A 17,509-nucleotide genomic window follows, 5' to 3' on the forward strand; every position below is an offset into this window, starting at 1 on the left:
TCCCTACCTCCAGCAGTGCGTGATGTAGGAAGTCCCTTATCACCCATATACTTGTAGATGAAAGGTGTAAGACGATCTTCCACATGGCTCTTTCAATCCTAAATATCGTAGCGAATACTCGGGTCATACAAATCTCTGCTAACGGAACGAAAATCTCACTGACATCCTCTTCTATTTCATTGGTAATGTCGATTGCCCAGTGAAGGGGCAACTTTGTAATCTCTCCGACGAAGTCTGAGAAGTTTCATCCGAACAAGCGGCTTCGGTTCCCACACCGAAGTAATGTGGAGGCACAGGCGGCTCTAAACGCTTAAATAACAGCATTTTCAGTGCTGATGGAGATGATTTATATCTGCTTGTTTGGAGTAACCATATCATATACAACAGCGACTCTCCACCAGCTATAACAGAATATATCACCTATACAGTCTAGTCACTACCCCATTGCCGGGTTGCTGCATCAATTGTTTGGTTTCAATTACGTCACATGCAGGAAGGAATCACAGCCTATCAGGATAGACAAAGTCTAACGGGTTGACATTAGACGGGACGCATGATGAGAAAGGTTATTGAAGGATTATTCTGTGAAAAGTAAAGGCAAGCGCAGCATCAGTAATGTTATAGTCAGCGGGAATCAGCAGAACGCTGTGTAACAAATGCAGTTACGGAACGGAGCGGGACCTCTCTACTGAGTTACTGTGGGACAACGAAAGGGCCCTCCTGCAGCGATGCTCTCCACAGGCGAGGGGAGCGCTGACGTCACTCCCTCGGGGGGGGGGGGGTGTTCTGTTGTGGAATGTGAATGAAGGAGCTTCATGATCCAGCTGCTCAGTCCATCAGCTGGGGAACAGGTGGCACCGGAGCGGAACATCAACCCTTGTGTGTTCATTTGCTGTAAGTAACGTCATTCATTGCACAGCCCGCCTACCCGTGACGGAGAATTCGTGTTTCCTGTAAATTAGCAGAGTATCGTGGTCGGAGTCACACGGTGATGTGAACTGCACAACGGGAGATAATTCAAGCAATCGAACATGAGTCGACCGGCGATCCTACAGGTGAAAGACGTTTGTTACCCTGTTCTAGCGGTGTTTGGTTTACCCGGTAAGTCGTATTAATACATTGTCTAATAGCTACTGTTTTTCGGCAGGACATTGTTATTTTTAATGAAGTATGATCCGAAGATGCGCCGCAATGTATCCATTGTACAAGCTGCTCAATAGGCGCTGTATCGTTCCCTGTCCACACGGCCGGTGAGGAGACATTCCTCTGGACACAGGAGGCCGTCTCCTCATGACCGATGCAAAGAGAACGGAGGGATGCCATCGCTGAAATAGCAGTAGTGTTTCACTCAGGAGGTAATGTATTTTCCATCGTGCCTTTCCGAGAATAAAAGTGTACTACAACAGCAGTAGTGTTTCGCTAAATATTTTGAACTCTGTCGCGAAATTTGATATAATTCCCGTACGAAGGTGAGTAGAAATTTAAACAAAACTACGAACTCGGCTTCAATTTTGTATTGCACAACTCCAACTCAATAACTCAACCCCAGTGCTGAAAGTCCTGATTTGTGATGGCCGATGTGCAAAATGATCTCTGTGCCCCCCGGTTTACCCGTTGTTTTACTTTAAATGAATGATGGATCTGTATTTACAGCTCCGTTTCTTTTATGCGGAGCACCTCACAACCTACCATTCACCATGCAATGGTAACCTGGTTTGTCCTCCTGCAGGACAGCACATTACCCAGGCTCCCAGTAAATTACACGTGCTGTTTCTCAGCCCGTTTCCAGCTGGTGAAGATCACACTGCGAAGTGCCTTTCCGTCCCGCCTGTGCTCACTCTCAGACCACCGTACTAAACAGAAATACATCCGAACATATTTCAGAAATAAGTTGTAAGATTCCGCTGTCTTCCTCCTTCAGTGATGTCTTAATCTGTTGTTGTTTTTTTTTTTACTGTTGCAGCTAATTTGTTAACAATTATTATTCTGTCCCGGGGAAAATGCGGTCTTTCCAAATGCATCTCTGCCTACATGACGATGATGGCTGTGTCAGATCTATCGGTCATTCTCATCAATGTCCTTGTCTATGAGATTTTAATATTCCGCCTGTCCAGTTCATTTCTGCATTATACGGAAGCCCTTAAAGCCACGATCTACGTGCTGGCGGTCACTCTGGAACTATCACGGTGGTACACGGTGGCCTTCACCTGTGATCGATATGTTGCCATATGTTGTCAGAAGTTTAAAACAAAATACTGCAGAGTGAAGACAGCCAGAATCCTGGCAGCAGTAATAATGGCGGGGCTTTGTTTGGAGAATATACCCTTCTTGTTTGCATTTCAGCCTCAACGAATAATTGGAAATATTTCGTGGGGTATTCGCCCGAAATTGGACATCGTCAACTCTCCAAGGTTCGTCGCGTTCAGCAGATTCAAAACCTTTCAAAACCTGCTGTGCGCATTTGGTTTAATACTTCTATGTAATGGGATGACGGCCAGTCATATCTTAGTGGCCAGCAAACCCCGGAGAAGCTTCCGAACCCATAAGAGTAAGATTGAACGTGACCCGGAAATGGAGAACAGGAAAAAGGGCATCATATTACTCTTCTGTGTATCGGGCAGCTTCATGCTATTTTGGCTGCCGTGGGCAGTGACCGATTTTATCGCCAGCATAACCATGTATTTTGATCGCGACTATGACTCTGCCCGATATATCGCTGCTCAAACCGGGGCTCTGCTCACGAACATGAGTTCCTGTACAAACACGTGTATTTATGCAGCCACCCAAACTAACTTCAGGGCAGAGTTGAAAACGTTGATACTGTCTCCTTGGACGCTTATCCGGGAATCGATCAAGAGAAATGTAAGATCATCTAAGGCTTTCTCCCCCGAGTAGAACTCAGTTCCAGCTTGCACATGTCTTACAACAGGCAACATTTTGTAGAAGATCCGCGCTTTAAGTTTGATAATAAAATAAAAATTATCATTTAAAACATCCCGATGCTGGTAACTGAAAGTGTCGCATTCGTATCTGTTAAGAATTAGCTCGAGGTAGGGATAAAATGTATGAATGGGTGGAATGGGCCGGATAGAACACAGTATTGAATTAGACAAGCGTCAGTTCAATGTTAAAGAAAACAGACTATTTGCACCCAACATTGGATCTCAGTAAAGCAGCAGAGAGCTACGGTCAATAACACCCTTATTCCATATTTCCCGATCTGCCAAGCCGTATCATCTGAAACAGCGAAAAAGAGGGGCAAAAACTTTTCGAATGCTGCACAACGGCCTCCAAAAACTTCAGCAGATATTGAGAATAGAAAATATTCTTTCTCAATAATTAGTACAAGAATACAAATTTTGGAAAGGCGTTTCAAACGGTCCTGTGTTATTTTAGCTTACGTTGTGTCGTTCCATTTATTTCGTGATTGGCAGTGCCACTCAGCTGTACCGGAACCTCCTCAGTTGACCAGCCACCCCTCAGCAATAGAAGGCGATCTTCTATTCCCGATCCTGTAGACATTATATTCGATGTTACCCCGCGATATGCCTGGTTACGGAAATCAGCCCTTACAGAAGTCAGAGATCAACGACTAAATATTTGAGTACCTTCTATGAAAACTAATAAATAAGCACACGATGTCTTCCTTTTCAAATTGATTTTATTAAATCATGTACAGATGACCCACATTCACTTTCTAATTAAATCTGAATATGGTTCATATTTTAGGGAGGCGATACTATCACCAACGATCCACAGCATGCCCAACAAACCCATCCCCAAAATGCCGGGACTCCGTGAAAACTAATTTATTCAGGTTATTAACAAGCAGCACGAGAAGCTGATTCTCGAGGAGTCTCAAGATGGCGCTTATGGAGTGAAACCGTTTTAGGCTTCGCTCCAATCCTTTTATTTTTTTCTACCTACAAGCACCCCCTAATTGACCTGTTTATACCTATTCTAAAGGGGTTCATACTTATGAAATCTTTTTCAACTGTTTGAATCATTTTCAACCCGTTGAAATGTCTAAACAAAAGGAATCGAAACAGACGAAAGAACCGTTAACTCTGGAAGCAATTGCGAAACTTATGGAGCAGAGACTTAAAAAACTGGAGAATAAATTAACCTCAAAGCTTTCTACGTTCGATGAAATTTTAAAGACAGTCGATGGAAAACTTGAATCACTTACACTGGATTCACAACAACAACAAGTAAGAATTTTAGTTCTTGAAGGGCCGCTCGCCAGAAAGATCGCAAAATTGAAACTTTGCAACAACAGCAAGCTTCGACTTCCCAACTGCTGGATCGTTATAAATCTAAAATCACTGATCTTGAAAACCGCTCTCGCAGACAAAATCTCCGGATAATTGGGCTTCCGGAAAATTTTGAGAACGGTGATCTCACTGTATTTTTCTCTAAATTTTTAATGGACGTCTTCGGCTCAGAAGTACTGGAAACCCCTCCAATAATCGAACGTGCACATCGCATTTCCCGTTTTCAACCAGCTTCAGGTACGAAACCACGACCAGTAATACTCCGGATTCATTACCCTCATACCAAAGAACGTTTGATTCGGGCTGCCCGGAAAAAGGGTATGATCAGTTTTAATGATTTCAAATTTCGTATTCTGGAAGACTATAGTCCCGAAGTTTTAAGGGCAAGAATGGCTTTTAAATCGGTTATGTCGGAAATTCATCAGGACGGCTACAAGCAAACGCTGTTATTTCCAGCACATTTGAGAGTTACTCTCAAAGATGGGACCTATCGGCTGTTCAAATCTCCAGCGGATGCTCAAAGATTCCTTGAAGAATAGTACTTTTCTTTTACTACGGGTTGACTAATGTAATAATTAGTCTATATATCCGGATCTTTTATAATTTGATGATTTTTTACGTGATGGTTAACAGTGTATTTCTTACCAACGGTAAAGGTCCGTTTTTTTGGTTTATCCTGAGTTCGTTCCTTTAATATTATTATTCTGTTAGTTCTGAAAGTAATTCATTAGGTTTTTCTTTTAAGTTTATATACACTTTTTATACTTTTTACGTTAAAATATTAAGGTTTTTTTATAATAAAAAACTTTTCTAAGATGTCGTTTCTTTTCCTCAAAGACCTTAGTGCTGGGATACGTCACATGCGTTTCGATGTGTCTGAATGAGTTTAAGGACTTTCTTTTAAAACACTAATACACAATTATTCATTTATGGATTTTAACGTTTTAAATTTTTCTTTTTTTAAATATATTTTTATATATAGAATAATAATTTTATAGTTTAATCTTTGTTATACTAACCCTTTCATAAAATATGTGTGGTTTGTATTTTTTTAAACTTTTGTGTTTGAGTCGCCGTCTTCAGACATGGGGATAAAATTAGTATTAGATTGCCTCTTTTTGGCTTTTTTCCCCTGGAGTTTTGAGGGTGGAGGTAGGGAGATTTTTCATTTAGCTTGCTTCACGCTTAGTTGTACTTCATGGGCTGACTCGAAACTACAAAAATGGTTGCAGTATCAGAACTTCCGGTTCCTCCTTGAACTTACTTCCCTCTTCCGGATTCATGAGTTCATCTTTTTTTTTAACCTTATGTGTTAATTGTAATAAATATTGGCAATATGGATACGGTTATTAATTTTGTTTCTTGGAATACTAATGGTTTAAATCATCCGTCAAACGGAAAAAAATATTCAAAGTATTCCACAGAATGAATGCTAATATTGTCTTTGTACAAGAGACTCATGTGAGGAAGGTGGATCGTGAACGTTTTTTTCAGGTTTTGGAAGGTAAACAGTATCACTCGAATTCCCAAGCCAAAGTAAGAGGCGTTTCCATTTTTATAGATTCTTCAACCTCCTTTATACACTATGAAACAATTTCGGACCCACAAGGTAGATTTTTGCTTATTACTGGTTTACTTTTTAATCAAAAAGTTGTTTTAGTTGATGTTTATGCTCCAAACACTGATTGTCCTGAATTTTTAATGTGTATTTACATCCTTTCCTAATTTGAATCAGTGCATGCTAATGATGGGTGGGGATTTTAACTGCTGCTTAAACCCTTCGATAGATAGATCTAAGCCCACCCAAGCTCTTCCGAATAAATCGGCCTCTCTTATTAATTGCTTTATGATTGATTCTGCAATTTCCGAAATTTGGCGTTTTTTACACCCCAATGACAAAGAATTTTCATACTTTTCTCATGTTTGTCATAATTATTCAAGAATTGACTACTTCTTTATTGATCATCGTTTACGTACCGATGTTATTGATTGCAAATATGATTATATTACCATTTCTGACTATGCCCCTTTGAAGCTATCTGTTAAGAGAATGGATTCATCTTCTAACGCTAAATCTTGGATGTTCAACTCCTTTATTGCAGGACTCAGACTTTCATAATTTTATTAAACAACAAATTGATTTGTGTTTCTTAACAGATTGTACTGCAGAGATCTCTAGTGGATCTTTATGGGACACTTTTAAAGCATTTATTCGTGGACAGATTATTCCATACTCTGCTGGAGTTAGGAAACAAACTAATTTTGAAATATCTACATTGGTTGATAAAATTAAAGCAATTGATAAGATTTATTCAGTGACCCCCAGCAACGAACTTTATAAAGAAAGAGTTGAACTTCAGATGGAGCATAGTTTGTTATTATCCTCTTCGATTGAAAATCAGTTAATTAAATCTAGAACCAAGTTCTATGTACATGGAGATAAATCTGGCAAACTATTGGCTAATCAATTGAAAACTGCTTCGGTTAAACGACAAATTACTAAGATTCGTAAACGAGATGGCACATTGACGATTGATCATAAAGAGATAAATAAAGCCTTTCAAGATTTTTACAATTCTTTATATCAATCAGAATTTGTTGAGGATTCTTCTATACTGGATGAATTTTTAAGAAAATTCAATATCCCCATATTAACAACAGAATATAATGTATTTCTAGATATACCTATCACGGAAATCGAAATAAAAGAGGCGATTTTTTCAATGAATTCATGTAAAGCTCCTGATCCGGATGGTTATACTGCAGAATTTTTTAAAATCCTTTTTTCTATACTCTCCCCTTGGCTTTGTAAATTTTTTAAAGATGTGTTAATTTTATGTAAATTGCCACACTCTTTTTATGATGCCTCTATCTCTTTAATTCTTAAAAAAGATAAAGACCCCACTGAACGTGTATCCTATCGGCCCATATCCTTGCTGAATACGGACTCTAAGATTTTTAGCAAAGTTTTGGCCACTAGATTATAAAACATATTACCTCGAATTATCCCTGAAGATCAGACTGGATTTATTAAAAACCTTTATTCATCTTTTAATATCTGAAAATTAATTAATATTATTTGAACTTTTTCATCCAAAATACCAGAATGTGTTATTTCCTTAGATGCTGAAAAAGCGTTTGATAGAGTTGAATGGCCATATTTATTTAATACGTTGCAGCATTTTAATTTTAGTTCGAAATTTATATCATGGATTAAAATAATATACTATAAACCCTTGGCTTCGGTCTTTAGCAATAATCAAAGACCACCTTTTTTTCAGTTATTCCGTGGTACAAGGCAAGGCTGTCCTTTAAGTCCTTTACTATTTGACATTGTTTTGGGACCTTTAGATATAGCCATTCGTGAATCACCTAATATTTTGTTTATTACTCGTGGGGAAGGGACGTATAAGTTATCATTATATGCTGATGATTTGTTACTATACATATCCGACCCTGAGAGATCCATTCCGGCTATTTCGTCCTTGCTTGCTCAATTTAGTTGTTTTTCTGGTTACAAACTGAATTTTAATAAGAGTGAATTATTGCCATTAAATATGCAAGTTCCAATTTATAAACATTTACCATTTAAAGTTGTTACAGATCATTTTACTTGTTTGGGTATGTTACATACCCCGTAACTGGGTGTCAGACCAGCAGAGAAAGAAGAATCCGTTGGAGTCTGGTGGTACTATATTCAAAAGTGTTTATTAGTAAAATAAGCAAATCAATACCAATAATGCAAATATATAGATAATACACGTTAGCAATAATAAACCTAAAATGTGGGAATAATAATAAGCAATAATAAACAAGCTCTATCGATGTCTAGGGGATAATGATTTGACATCGAAAAGTATAAAGTTCAGTTCAGTTCATACGTGCTGAGGTAGATATGGTTGTTGTATTGTAATCGTTGGAGAGTAGAGAGAGAGAGCGAGCGAGATGTACCAGCTACAGTGAGACAAACCTTCCTTTGCGTTCTTGATCCGTCGTATCGTTATGGCCATTCAGTTATGACCCCTCTGTCATTCAGCTAGACCGTTCTTCTGTGGTGGACTCATCACTCTGGCATGAGTGGACACACACATGCCACCGGCCCTGCTATAACACTGTGAGTTTAACTGAACGAGCTCCTGGTTCAGTCTCCGATGCCCCACACCTTCCCGTCGGTTCCAACACTCAAACAGTGTCCACTAGTGTGTCTCCTGGTGTGTCTGAAGGGTGTCTCTCCGGACCTGACTTTTATCCCTACTCACGGGGTCTCAGTTGTCAATCAATTTTGAATGGCTGGGTCCATCAAACCAGCCCACTCCGGCTGTCCACTGAGTAATGTTAATGAACAGAATGGTATAAGATAAATAACCCACTCAGAAGTCATAATACGATGAATCAACAAGTCTCTCTCCCCTCTCTTATCTCTCCCTTATCTGTAGCAGATGTTCTTGCATGTTTTATTTTCCAACTCTCTCTCTCATGAGCAGCATAGCAAGAGTAACGGTTTGTGATTCTCCGGGGGGGGGGGGGGGGACATGGGCAACTCTGCACCCTTCTGCCCTTCAGAACTGTTCATCCTTCATAAGACATTAAAATTACCAAGAAACAGAAGGATTTATTTAAAGTTAATTTTTTACCTTTAATTGACCAAATTATGCAACTTGTCAGTAGGTGGTCCCCATTATCTTTGTCATTGGTTGATCGAATTAATGGTGTTAAGATGAAAGTATTACCGAGTGTTTTATATTGATTCCAACCATTACCGATTTTTTTCCTAAATCTTTTTTTAGTTGTTGACTCCAAAATATCCTCGTATGTGTGGCAGAATAAAAATCCTAGACTAAGCAAAAAAATATTTACAGAAGCCTAAGAAGGAGGGTGGTTTGGCTTTGCCAAATCTAAGATTTTACTACTGGGCAGTTAATATTCGATATTTAATATTTTGGACGCAACAATCGATTATAGCATCTTGTCCACAATGGGTTAATTTGGAATGCAAATCTGTACAAGACTTTTCATTGTTTTCAATTTTAGGATTTTTCCTTCCCTTTTCTTTATCTAAATTGAATAAACAAATAACTAATCTTATAGTTAAACATACATTGCGAATATGGTTCCAATTTCGTAAATTTTTTAGCTTGAATAAGTTTGTCCTATCAAGCCCTATTATATCTAACTTTTCTTTTGGCCCTCTTCTATGGATCAAGCCTTTGTATTATGGAAAATAAAAGGTATAACATGTTTTCGTGATCTATTTTTAGATAATAGTTTTATGTCCTTTGAACAGCTATCTAATAAATATAATTTACCTTAAACACTTTTTTTTAGCTCTGAATCCTTGTGAGAAGGATTTAGTAGCCACCCTATATAATATGATCATGACAATACAGCCAGAAGTATCAGAAAAAAATAAGAAGGAATGGGAAAAAGAACTTCATTGTCTTATGCCCACTGAGCAGTGGGAGAAAATTTTACAATTAGTCAATTCTTCCTCTATTTGTCCTAAATATGCCCTAATACAACTTAAGGTTGTACATAGGGCTCACATTTCCAAGGATAAACTTGCTTGATTTTATTCTTGTGTTAATCCAACCTGTGACAGATGCCATTCTGAAGTTGCTTCATTGACCCACATGTTTTGGTCTTGCCCTTGCTTGCAAAATTATTGGAAAGATATTTTTGGTATTATTTCAACAGTTCTGAGTATCAAATTGCAACCTATTACTGCAATTTTCCGTTTACCAGTGGTGGATAATAGTTGTTTATCCCCCTCAGCCTGGCGGATGATTGCATTTGTCACAATAATGGCTAGAAGATCTATCCTATTGAACTGGAAATAAATTAATTCTCCAACTATATTTCAGTGGTTTTCTCAAACTATCTCTTGTTTGAGCTTAGAAAAAAATTAGAAGTGTTATCTTTGACCCTTCAGTTAAAATTGAAGAAACTTGGAGACCATTTATTCAACATTTTCATATGAGGTAACTGACTTTCCCTGAACCTTACTTTTATTATCCTTAATTATTTGGATTGAGGTGTGGAGTTATTGACGCTACTGTGTATATTTGACATAATGCAATGGACAATATTGGGTAGGTTTCTTCATTTTTTGTTTTTTTTTTCTTATTTACTCCATTTTTCGTAATTACTATGTTTGGGAGGTTATTACATATGGATTATTATCTATTTGTATTTGTATTTTAACCTATTAATTATGTACTCTCAGACTCTCTGTATTCATGTTTCATTTATTTGTTTAAAATTAATAAAGATATTTAAAGAAAGAAAGACAGGCGCATAAATGTGAGGAAAATGGAGAGAGGTGGATATTATGCTGGCACAAAGAATCAGTTTAGTGGCCATTTGGTTGCTAATTTCTTTGGTTCAGCACAACATTATGGGCCGAACTTTGTTGACGTACTTTCTTACACCAACGATGTTTCAATGTGATTTCCAATTCTGTGTGTTGTTTTACCGTACCGAACTTCAGAACTACTTTCAGCATTTTGTCCACCTTTGCTAACTTATTGCTCATTTCCACAAAGGATTCCCACATCACTCCGTGGGACTGGGAGCCTTTCCCCATCACCAGGTCTGAGGAAGTGCGGGGAATCCTCTGTCGCGGTTTCCTTCGCTGTGAGTTCTGTGATTTCCTTTAAACATGGAACGTGTTGAGTGACAGACTTAGTGAAAGGGAGTGGAGAAGACAATATCTGCTCAGTGATGGGACGTCCCAGTAACACTGAGCACAGGAAGAGTCACTGGGAAGCCTCTTCACCCATTCTGTAAATTACCGGGTTCGGTCATTAGCAGCAAAGCACTGACTGTGGAAATTACAAATCAGAATATTATTAGAGCCACACAGCCCAGCAACACTGAAACAGGCCTTTCGGCCCTTCTGGTCAATACCGACCAGTTTTTGTTTTCACTGCCAACTACCTGCATAAACCTCCCATCCATGTCCTTACCCAAATTTCTCTTCAGTGTCTGAATCGAACCCACATCTACCACTTCCACTGGCAGCTCATTCCACACTCTCACGAACTTCTGAGTGAAGAATTCCCCTTCAGATTCCCCAAGAATATTTCACCTTCCACCCTGAAATATCAAATGTAACAGTGGGGAAGTATGTATGGAACCGGAGGAAATAGCAGAGGTCCTTAATGAATACTTTACTACAGTATTCACTAAGGGAAAGGATCTTGGTGTTTGTAGTGATAACTTGTAGCAGACTGAAAAACTTGAGCATGTAGATATTAAGAAAGAGGATGTGCTGCAGCTTTTGGAAAGCATCGAGTTGGATACGTTCCTGGGACCGGATGAGATGTACCCCAGTCTTCTATGGGAGGTGAGGGGAGAGATTACCGAGCCTCTGGCGATGATCTTTGCATCATCCATGGAGACGGAAGAGGTTCCAGATGATTGGAGAGTTGCGGGTGTTGTTCCTTTATTCAAGAAAGGGAGTAGAGATAGCCCAGGAAATTATAGACCATTGAGTTTTTCCACATTATTTGGTAAGTTGATGGAGAAGATCCTGGGGGGCACCATTTATGAACATTTGGAGAGGTATAATATGATTACTAATAGTCAGCATGGCTTTGTCAAGGGCAGGTCGTGCCTTACTAGCCTGATTGAATTTTCTGAGGATGTGAATAAACACGTTGATGAAGGAACAGCTGTAGATGTAGTGTATATGGATTTTAGCAAGGCATTTGATAAGGTACCCCATGCAAGGCTTATTGAGAAAGTAAGGACGCATGGGATCCACGGGGACATTGCTTTGTCGGTTCAGACGTGGCTTGCCCGCCGAAGACAAAGAGTGGTTGTAGACGGGTTATATTCTGCATGGAGGACGGTCAGCACCGGAGTGCCTCAGGGATCTGTTCTGGGACCCTTACTCTTCGTGATTTTTGTAAATGACCTGAATGAGAAAGTGGAGAGATGGGTTAGTAAACTTGCTGATGACACAAAGTTTGAGGGCGTTGTGGATGGTGTGGAGGGCTGTCAGAGGATACAGCGGGACGATGATAGGATGCAAAACTGGGTTGAGAAGTGGCAGATGGAGTTCAACCCAGATAAGTGCGACGTGGTTCATTTTGGTAGGTCAAATAAAATGACTGAGTATAGTATTAATTGTCAGAATCTTGGCAGTGCGGAGAATCAGAGGGATCCTAGAGTCCGAGTCCATAGGACACTCAAAACAGCTGCGCAGGTTGACTCTGTGGTTAAGAAGGCATAAGGTGCATTGGCCTTCATAAATACTGGAATTGAATTTAGGCGTCGAGAGGTAATGTTCCAGCTATATAGGACACTGGGCAGACCCCACTTGGAGTACAGTGCTCAGTTCTGGCACCTCACTACAGGAAGGATGTGGAAGCCATAGAAAGGGTGCAGAGGAATTTACAAGGATGTTGCCTGGATTAGGGAGCATGCCTTATGCGAATAGGTTGAGTGAACTCGGCCTTTACTCCTTGGAGCGATGGAGACATGAGAGGTGACCTGCAAGAAATGTTGAGAGACACTGATCGTGTGGATAGTCAGAGGCTTTTTCCCAGGGCTGAAATGGTTGCCACAAGAGGACACGGAATTCAGGTGTTGTGTAGTAGGTACAGAGGAGGTGTCAGGGTTATGTTTTTTACTCAGAGAGTGGTGAGTGCATGGAATGGGCTGCCGACAACGGTGGTGGCAGCAGATACGATTGGGTCTTTTCAGAGACTTTTGGATAGGTACATGGAGCTTTGGAAAATAGAGGGCTATAGGTAAGCCTAGTAATTTCTAAGATAGGGACATGTTCGGCACATAATTGCGGGCCGAAGGGCCAGCATTGAGCTGTAGGTTTTCTATGTTTCTTTCACCCTGAACGTCTGCCCATTGCGGGGTTGAGAGAGAAGACGGGGCAGAGAGGGAAGACATTAAGGGGAGGGTGTGGTCCAGTGAGGAGCGAGAAATGGAGGGGAGTGTTTATACTGACTATCTTTCAAAAACAGTAATTGTTTGAAGTTACTTGCTGCAAATTCACTATCCATTGCCTGTACACTCTCAACCAAATTATTGGTAGAGATGACAAGTTACAGTGTTCAAAGTTCAAAGTCAATTTCATTTTCAGAGTACCTACATTTCACCACATACAACCCTGAAATTCCTCTTCATGCGGGCATACTCAGCAGATCTATAGAATAGTAACTGTACAAGGATCAATGAAAGATCAAGTAGTGCTTAGAAGACAACAAAGTGCAACAATGCAAATATAATTAAATAGCAATAAATAACGAGATCAATGAGTGTAACCCCGGGGAATACCACTAGATACGGGCCTCGAGTCCAATAAACAGCCTCCCACCGTTACTGTCTGCTTCCTACCATCAAGACAACTGTGCATCCAGTGAGCCAGCTCTCCCTGGATCCCGCGTGATCTACCTTTCCACAGAATATTACCATGCTGAACCTGACGAAGCCCGAAACGTCGACTGTACATCTTCCTATCGATGCTGCCTGCGTTCTACCAGCATTTTGTGTGTGTGTTGCTGCAGACCAACTCCTCACTTGAGACGACTGCCTAAACCCGTGACACAGGAAATCAAATCATTGTCACACTAGTCCAGCTGCTACATCCGGGAAGCATAAAAGCCAGGACCAACAGGCTCTGGGACCGTGTCTTCCACTGGGACATCAGACTGATGAACTCACGCTGATTTGAGAACACTCTAGATTACATTGACTATTATATTTGTTTTAAACTATTATAAATTACTATAATTGCACATTTCACATTTAGATGATTTTTACTCCTCATGTATGTGAAGGATATAAGAAATGAACTCCATTCAATTCAATTTCTGATTCCGTTTCTGACATGCTCACCTCCGAGTATCCTCCGTCAACAAGCTTCTTCCTCAGTCACCGTCTGTGAGATTATAAAAAGGAATTAAAACAATCTATCAGACAGCTTCTGTACCCCTTTACCCCTGAACATGTTCCTCTATTAAAACTCTCTCTTTAGCCCCTTGCCTACTCCCCTTCCCTTTCAGACTCCCGATATGCCACCAGATCTGAATCCACTCTAAGGACATTGATATCTCACAGGAGGCTGTCCTTCTCTGATGCAGAGGTCAGTGGCCCCATTTCCAATCTGCACTCGCTGTTCATGACGGTGACAGCTGTTCCCGGACTCTGGGGCTCTGTAACAAACACAATCTTGACAGCAAGGTTGGACGGTACCTGTAATTAATATGAAGAGAGGATTGATGTTTCCTGGAAGGACCCGCGAGCTGAGCTGGCTGACCCAATTCACCAGATCCTCCCTTGTTTACAACTTAGTTTGTCACGAAATTTCCTATCATCCCACCTTCACCCAACAGACCCCAACCCGCCTACGACCACACACCATTCCAACTACTCACCCCACACACACACGTCCACCCATCACCTCTACCCACACACAGACAGATCCCCTTTACCCCAAACCCCTTGGGGATCCACAACTAACTGTTCCCACAGCCCGGTCTCCATCGCAAAGCTAAAACCGGGGCAGCGGGACAGGAGATCACAGAACCTCCAGCCGTCCGGCAGAGCTCAGTCCCGGCCCTTCACACCGCAATCGGCCCCCGATTTACACAAACCCGGTAATAGTTCCTTCCTCAGCGCCGCCCGGACGGTACAACAGGGGGCAATACTTGGTGTCGGCAGCGCGCCTGCGCATCACCGAGGATCCAACGGCGGCACCAATGTCTCGATGTTCCCACAGCGCAGAGAGCTCGGCCGTCCGGTATATTGAATTAGTAACTGGACATTCGCCCCGTCAGTCCTGTTCCGTCATTCTCTATGATCACAGTAGGACTGTGATCTCAGTGACAGATCCCCGCGACCGTCTGCAACACATCACTCCCTTGCCTGTCAATAATCTGTGTTCTGCGGAATTAAACACATTAAACACTTTTTCTTTGAGGAAGCGAATTCCAAAGACGTACTAATTCCACCTCAGAAAAATAACCTCATCTATCTTCACTTGTTTCAGCTAACCCTATAGTAGCAAACATGTTCTCGATATTCCTGTTCAGAATCCGCGTGATGTTCAATGTCTCCAGCAAAAGCATAATTCATTTATGTAACCACCAGCGGATAAAATCTCCTCACCTCCATCTAAATAACAGCGAATGCAATCAAATACCCATCGTAATCGAACACCAGCGAATACAGCGCAGTGGTCAGCATTGAAATGGACGGGGAACAACAGCAGAAGACCCCGGACATGCACTCCGTGGCCACATTATTAGGGACAGGAGGTTCATGGTAAAGTGCCCACTGAGTGTAGAATTTGCTATTTTTATCTACGGCCAGTGAGAATTACCACAATATTTGTTAATATAAATATCACTGCCAGAGCTTCCTCGTCTTCCCTAAAAACACATACATACAGAATAATCGAGCACCCAGATCCGTGAAGCCGTACGATTTCAATGATAATATTGATATGGTAGAAATATTAGAAATATTGCCGTTACAAGTAGGCTTATTAAAACATCATAACACTGCCGAATACAGTCCATGTTCCTACCTGATGCAGAAGACCTGGGTCTGGTTTCACCGAATCCAAGTATCTGAATTTTATGTCCCTAACAGTAAGTGAACACACACTGAGCAATGTTCAGTTGATAACACGCTCATAAACCTGAACTTCAGTCTATTCAGCATGTAACGCCACACCTTATTCCACAACGCTTGTGTTAAACCACACAAAAACTCACCTTGCTTGAATTAGTCTTTCTAACTTGTGGTCCGAAGCAGAATTAATACTGAAGTGGGCGACATTTTACCACCTCCATAGGGGAATCATAACCCGCATCCTGGTTCCGTTTGGTTGCTGCTGTCACATTGAATTTATTGTTCACCCAGGTACCAGTTTATTGTCAGATTATAATCTCCAGCAACAGCTCAGGGCAAAGATCGCTGTGGGTTTATTGCACAGAGACAGCAGAAGGAAGGGCGCTCTCCACTCTAATGGAATGTTATGCATTTGAAATAATCTTCTCTTTCGATCAGCGGACATTCCCTTTCTACAGATTTAACTGTGCCCCCGTAGCCTGGACATGCACTGATATTAAGTTGGTCCTTTTAAAAGCCATCTTTAACAGTTCTCCGCAGTTGTAACATTTTGGTAATGGGCAACTCGGAAGCGGCTGTGCCAAGATTACCATCTTACAGAGATAACTACTCGTCAAAGTCGACAGCAAGACAAGGATGCCCTTCTCCTTCAGTTTGTTGTTCACTGACTGGAAACGAATTGTTGGATTACAGCGCCATCATATGACATTTAGACCATTTCCCGGCTGCTGAATTTGCCTGACATCGCATTTAATTTACACCTACATCAAACGTTTTTTATCAGTGACGGATGGAAAAACTCTGAACATTAAATTCACTGGGTCTCTTATTTGGCGGAGGCTGCTGCTGGCATATTGGATTAGTAGCAGGGCATTCGGCCTCTCAGTCCTGTTCCACCATTCTCTGATTCTCTGATCTCAACTGAACTCTAATTTCAGCGGCCCAAGCCTGCACAGCCTGCAACAGGTCACTCCCCTGCCTGTCAAGAAACTGACTGTGTTCTGCGGAATTAAACATTTAAAAAAAAAAAACTCCTGCTTTTTCTTTTTTTCCTTTGAGGAAGAGAATTCCAAAGACACACTATTCCCCCTCGTAAAAATAATCTCGTCTATCTTCACCTGTTTGAGTTTCCCTTACAACAGCAAACATATTGTCCACATTGCTGTCAAGATGTCTCGTCATGTTACGTTTGAATAGCAACCGCTCAACTCATTTATGTAAACAAGCGGATAAAGTCTCCTCTCATTGATATAAATAGCAGCGAATACTATCGCCTCCCAACCTTTATCTACGAATATAGTAAAAAATCCGACATTCATTCAATTCCTCAGACACCTCCCTCTGCAACAGAATCCTAGAATTCCTGAATGGGTGACCTCAGTCAGTCCTGAACGGGAGCAGCATCCCCAAAACCATCACACTGAGCAGGCACCCCGCCAGGCTGTGCTCAGTCCACTGCTGTTCACTCTCCTGACCCACGACTGTGCTGCAACACACAGCTCGAATTATATAATCAAGTTCGCCGATGACACGACCGTGGTGGGTCTCATCAGCATGAACGACGAGTCAGCTTACAGAGAGGAGGTGCAGCGGCTAACGGACTGGTGCAGAGCCAACAACCTGTCTCTGAATGTGAA

General features: G+C 41.1%; 1 protein-coding gene across 1 annotated transcript; it reads left to right on the top strand.

The window, feature by feature from the left end:
- Window positions 1–1,031: 1,031 nt before the first annotated feature.
- LOC140722884 (C-C chemokine receptor type 1-like) lies at window positions 1,032–2,895 on the top strand. The gene is made up of 2 exons (XM_073037518.1): window positions 1,032–1,101; window positions 1,964–2,895. Exons 1-2 carry the CDS (start codon window positions 1,032–1,034, stop codon window positions 2,893–2,895), a joined length of 1,002 nt encoding a protein of 333 aa, XP_072893619.1.
- The last annotated feature ends 14,614 nt before the right edge of the window (window positions 2,896–17,509 follow it).

The sequence above is a fragment of the Hemitrygon akajei genome, unplaced genomic scaffold (genome assembly GCF_048418815.1).
Source record: "Hemitrygon akajei unplaced genomic scaffold, sHemAka1.3 Scf000092, whole genome shotgun sequence".
Lineage (NCBI taxonomy): Eukaryota > Metazoa > Chordata > Chondrichthyes > Myliobatiformes > Dasyatidae > Hemitrygon > Hemitrygon akajei.

Coding starts and splice junctions, on each gene's coding strand:
- LOC140722884 (XM_073037518.1), top strand. CDS start 1,032: ATGAGTCGACCGGCGATCCTACAGGTGAAAGACGTTTGTTACCCTGTT. Junction 1,102..1,963: donor AGCGGTGTTTGGTTTACCCG/GTAAGTCGTATT, acceptor TTACTGTTGCAG/CTAATTTGTTAACAATTATT.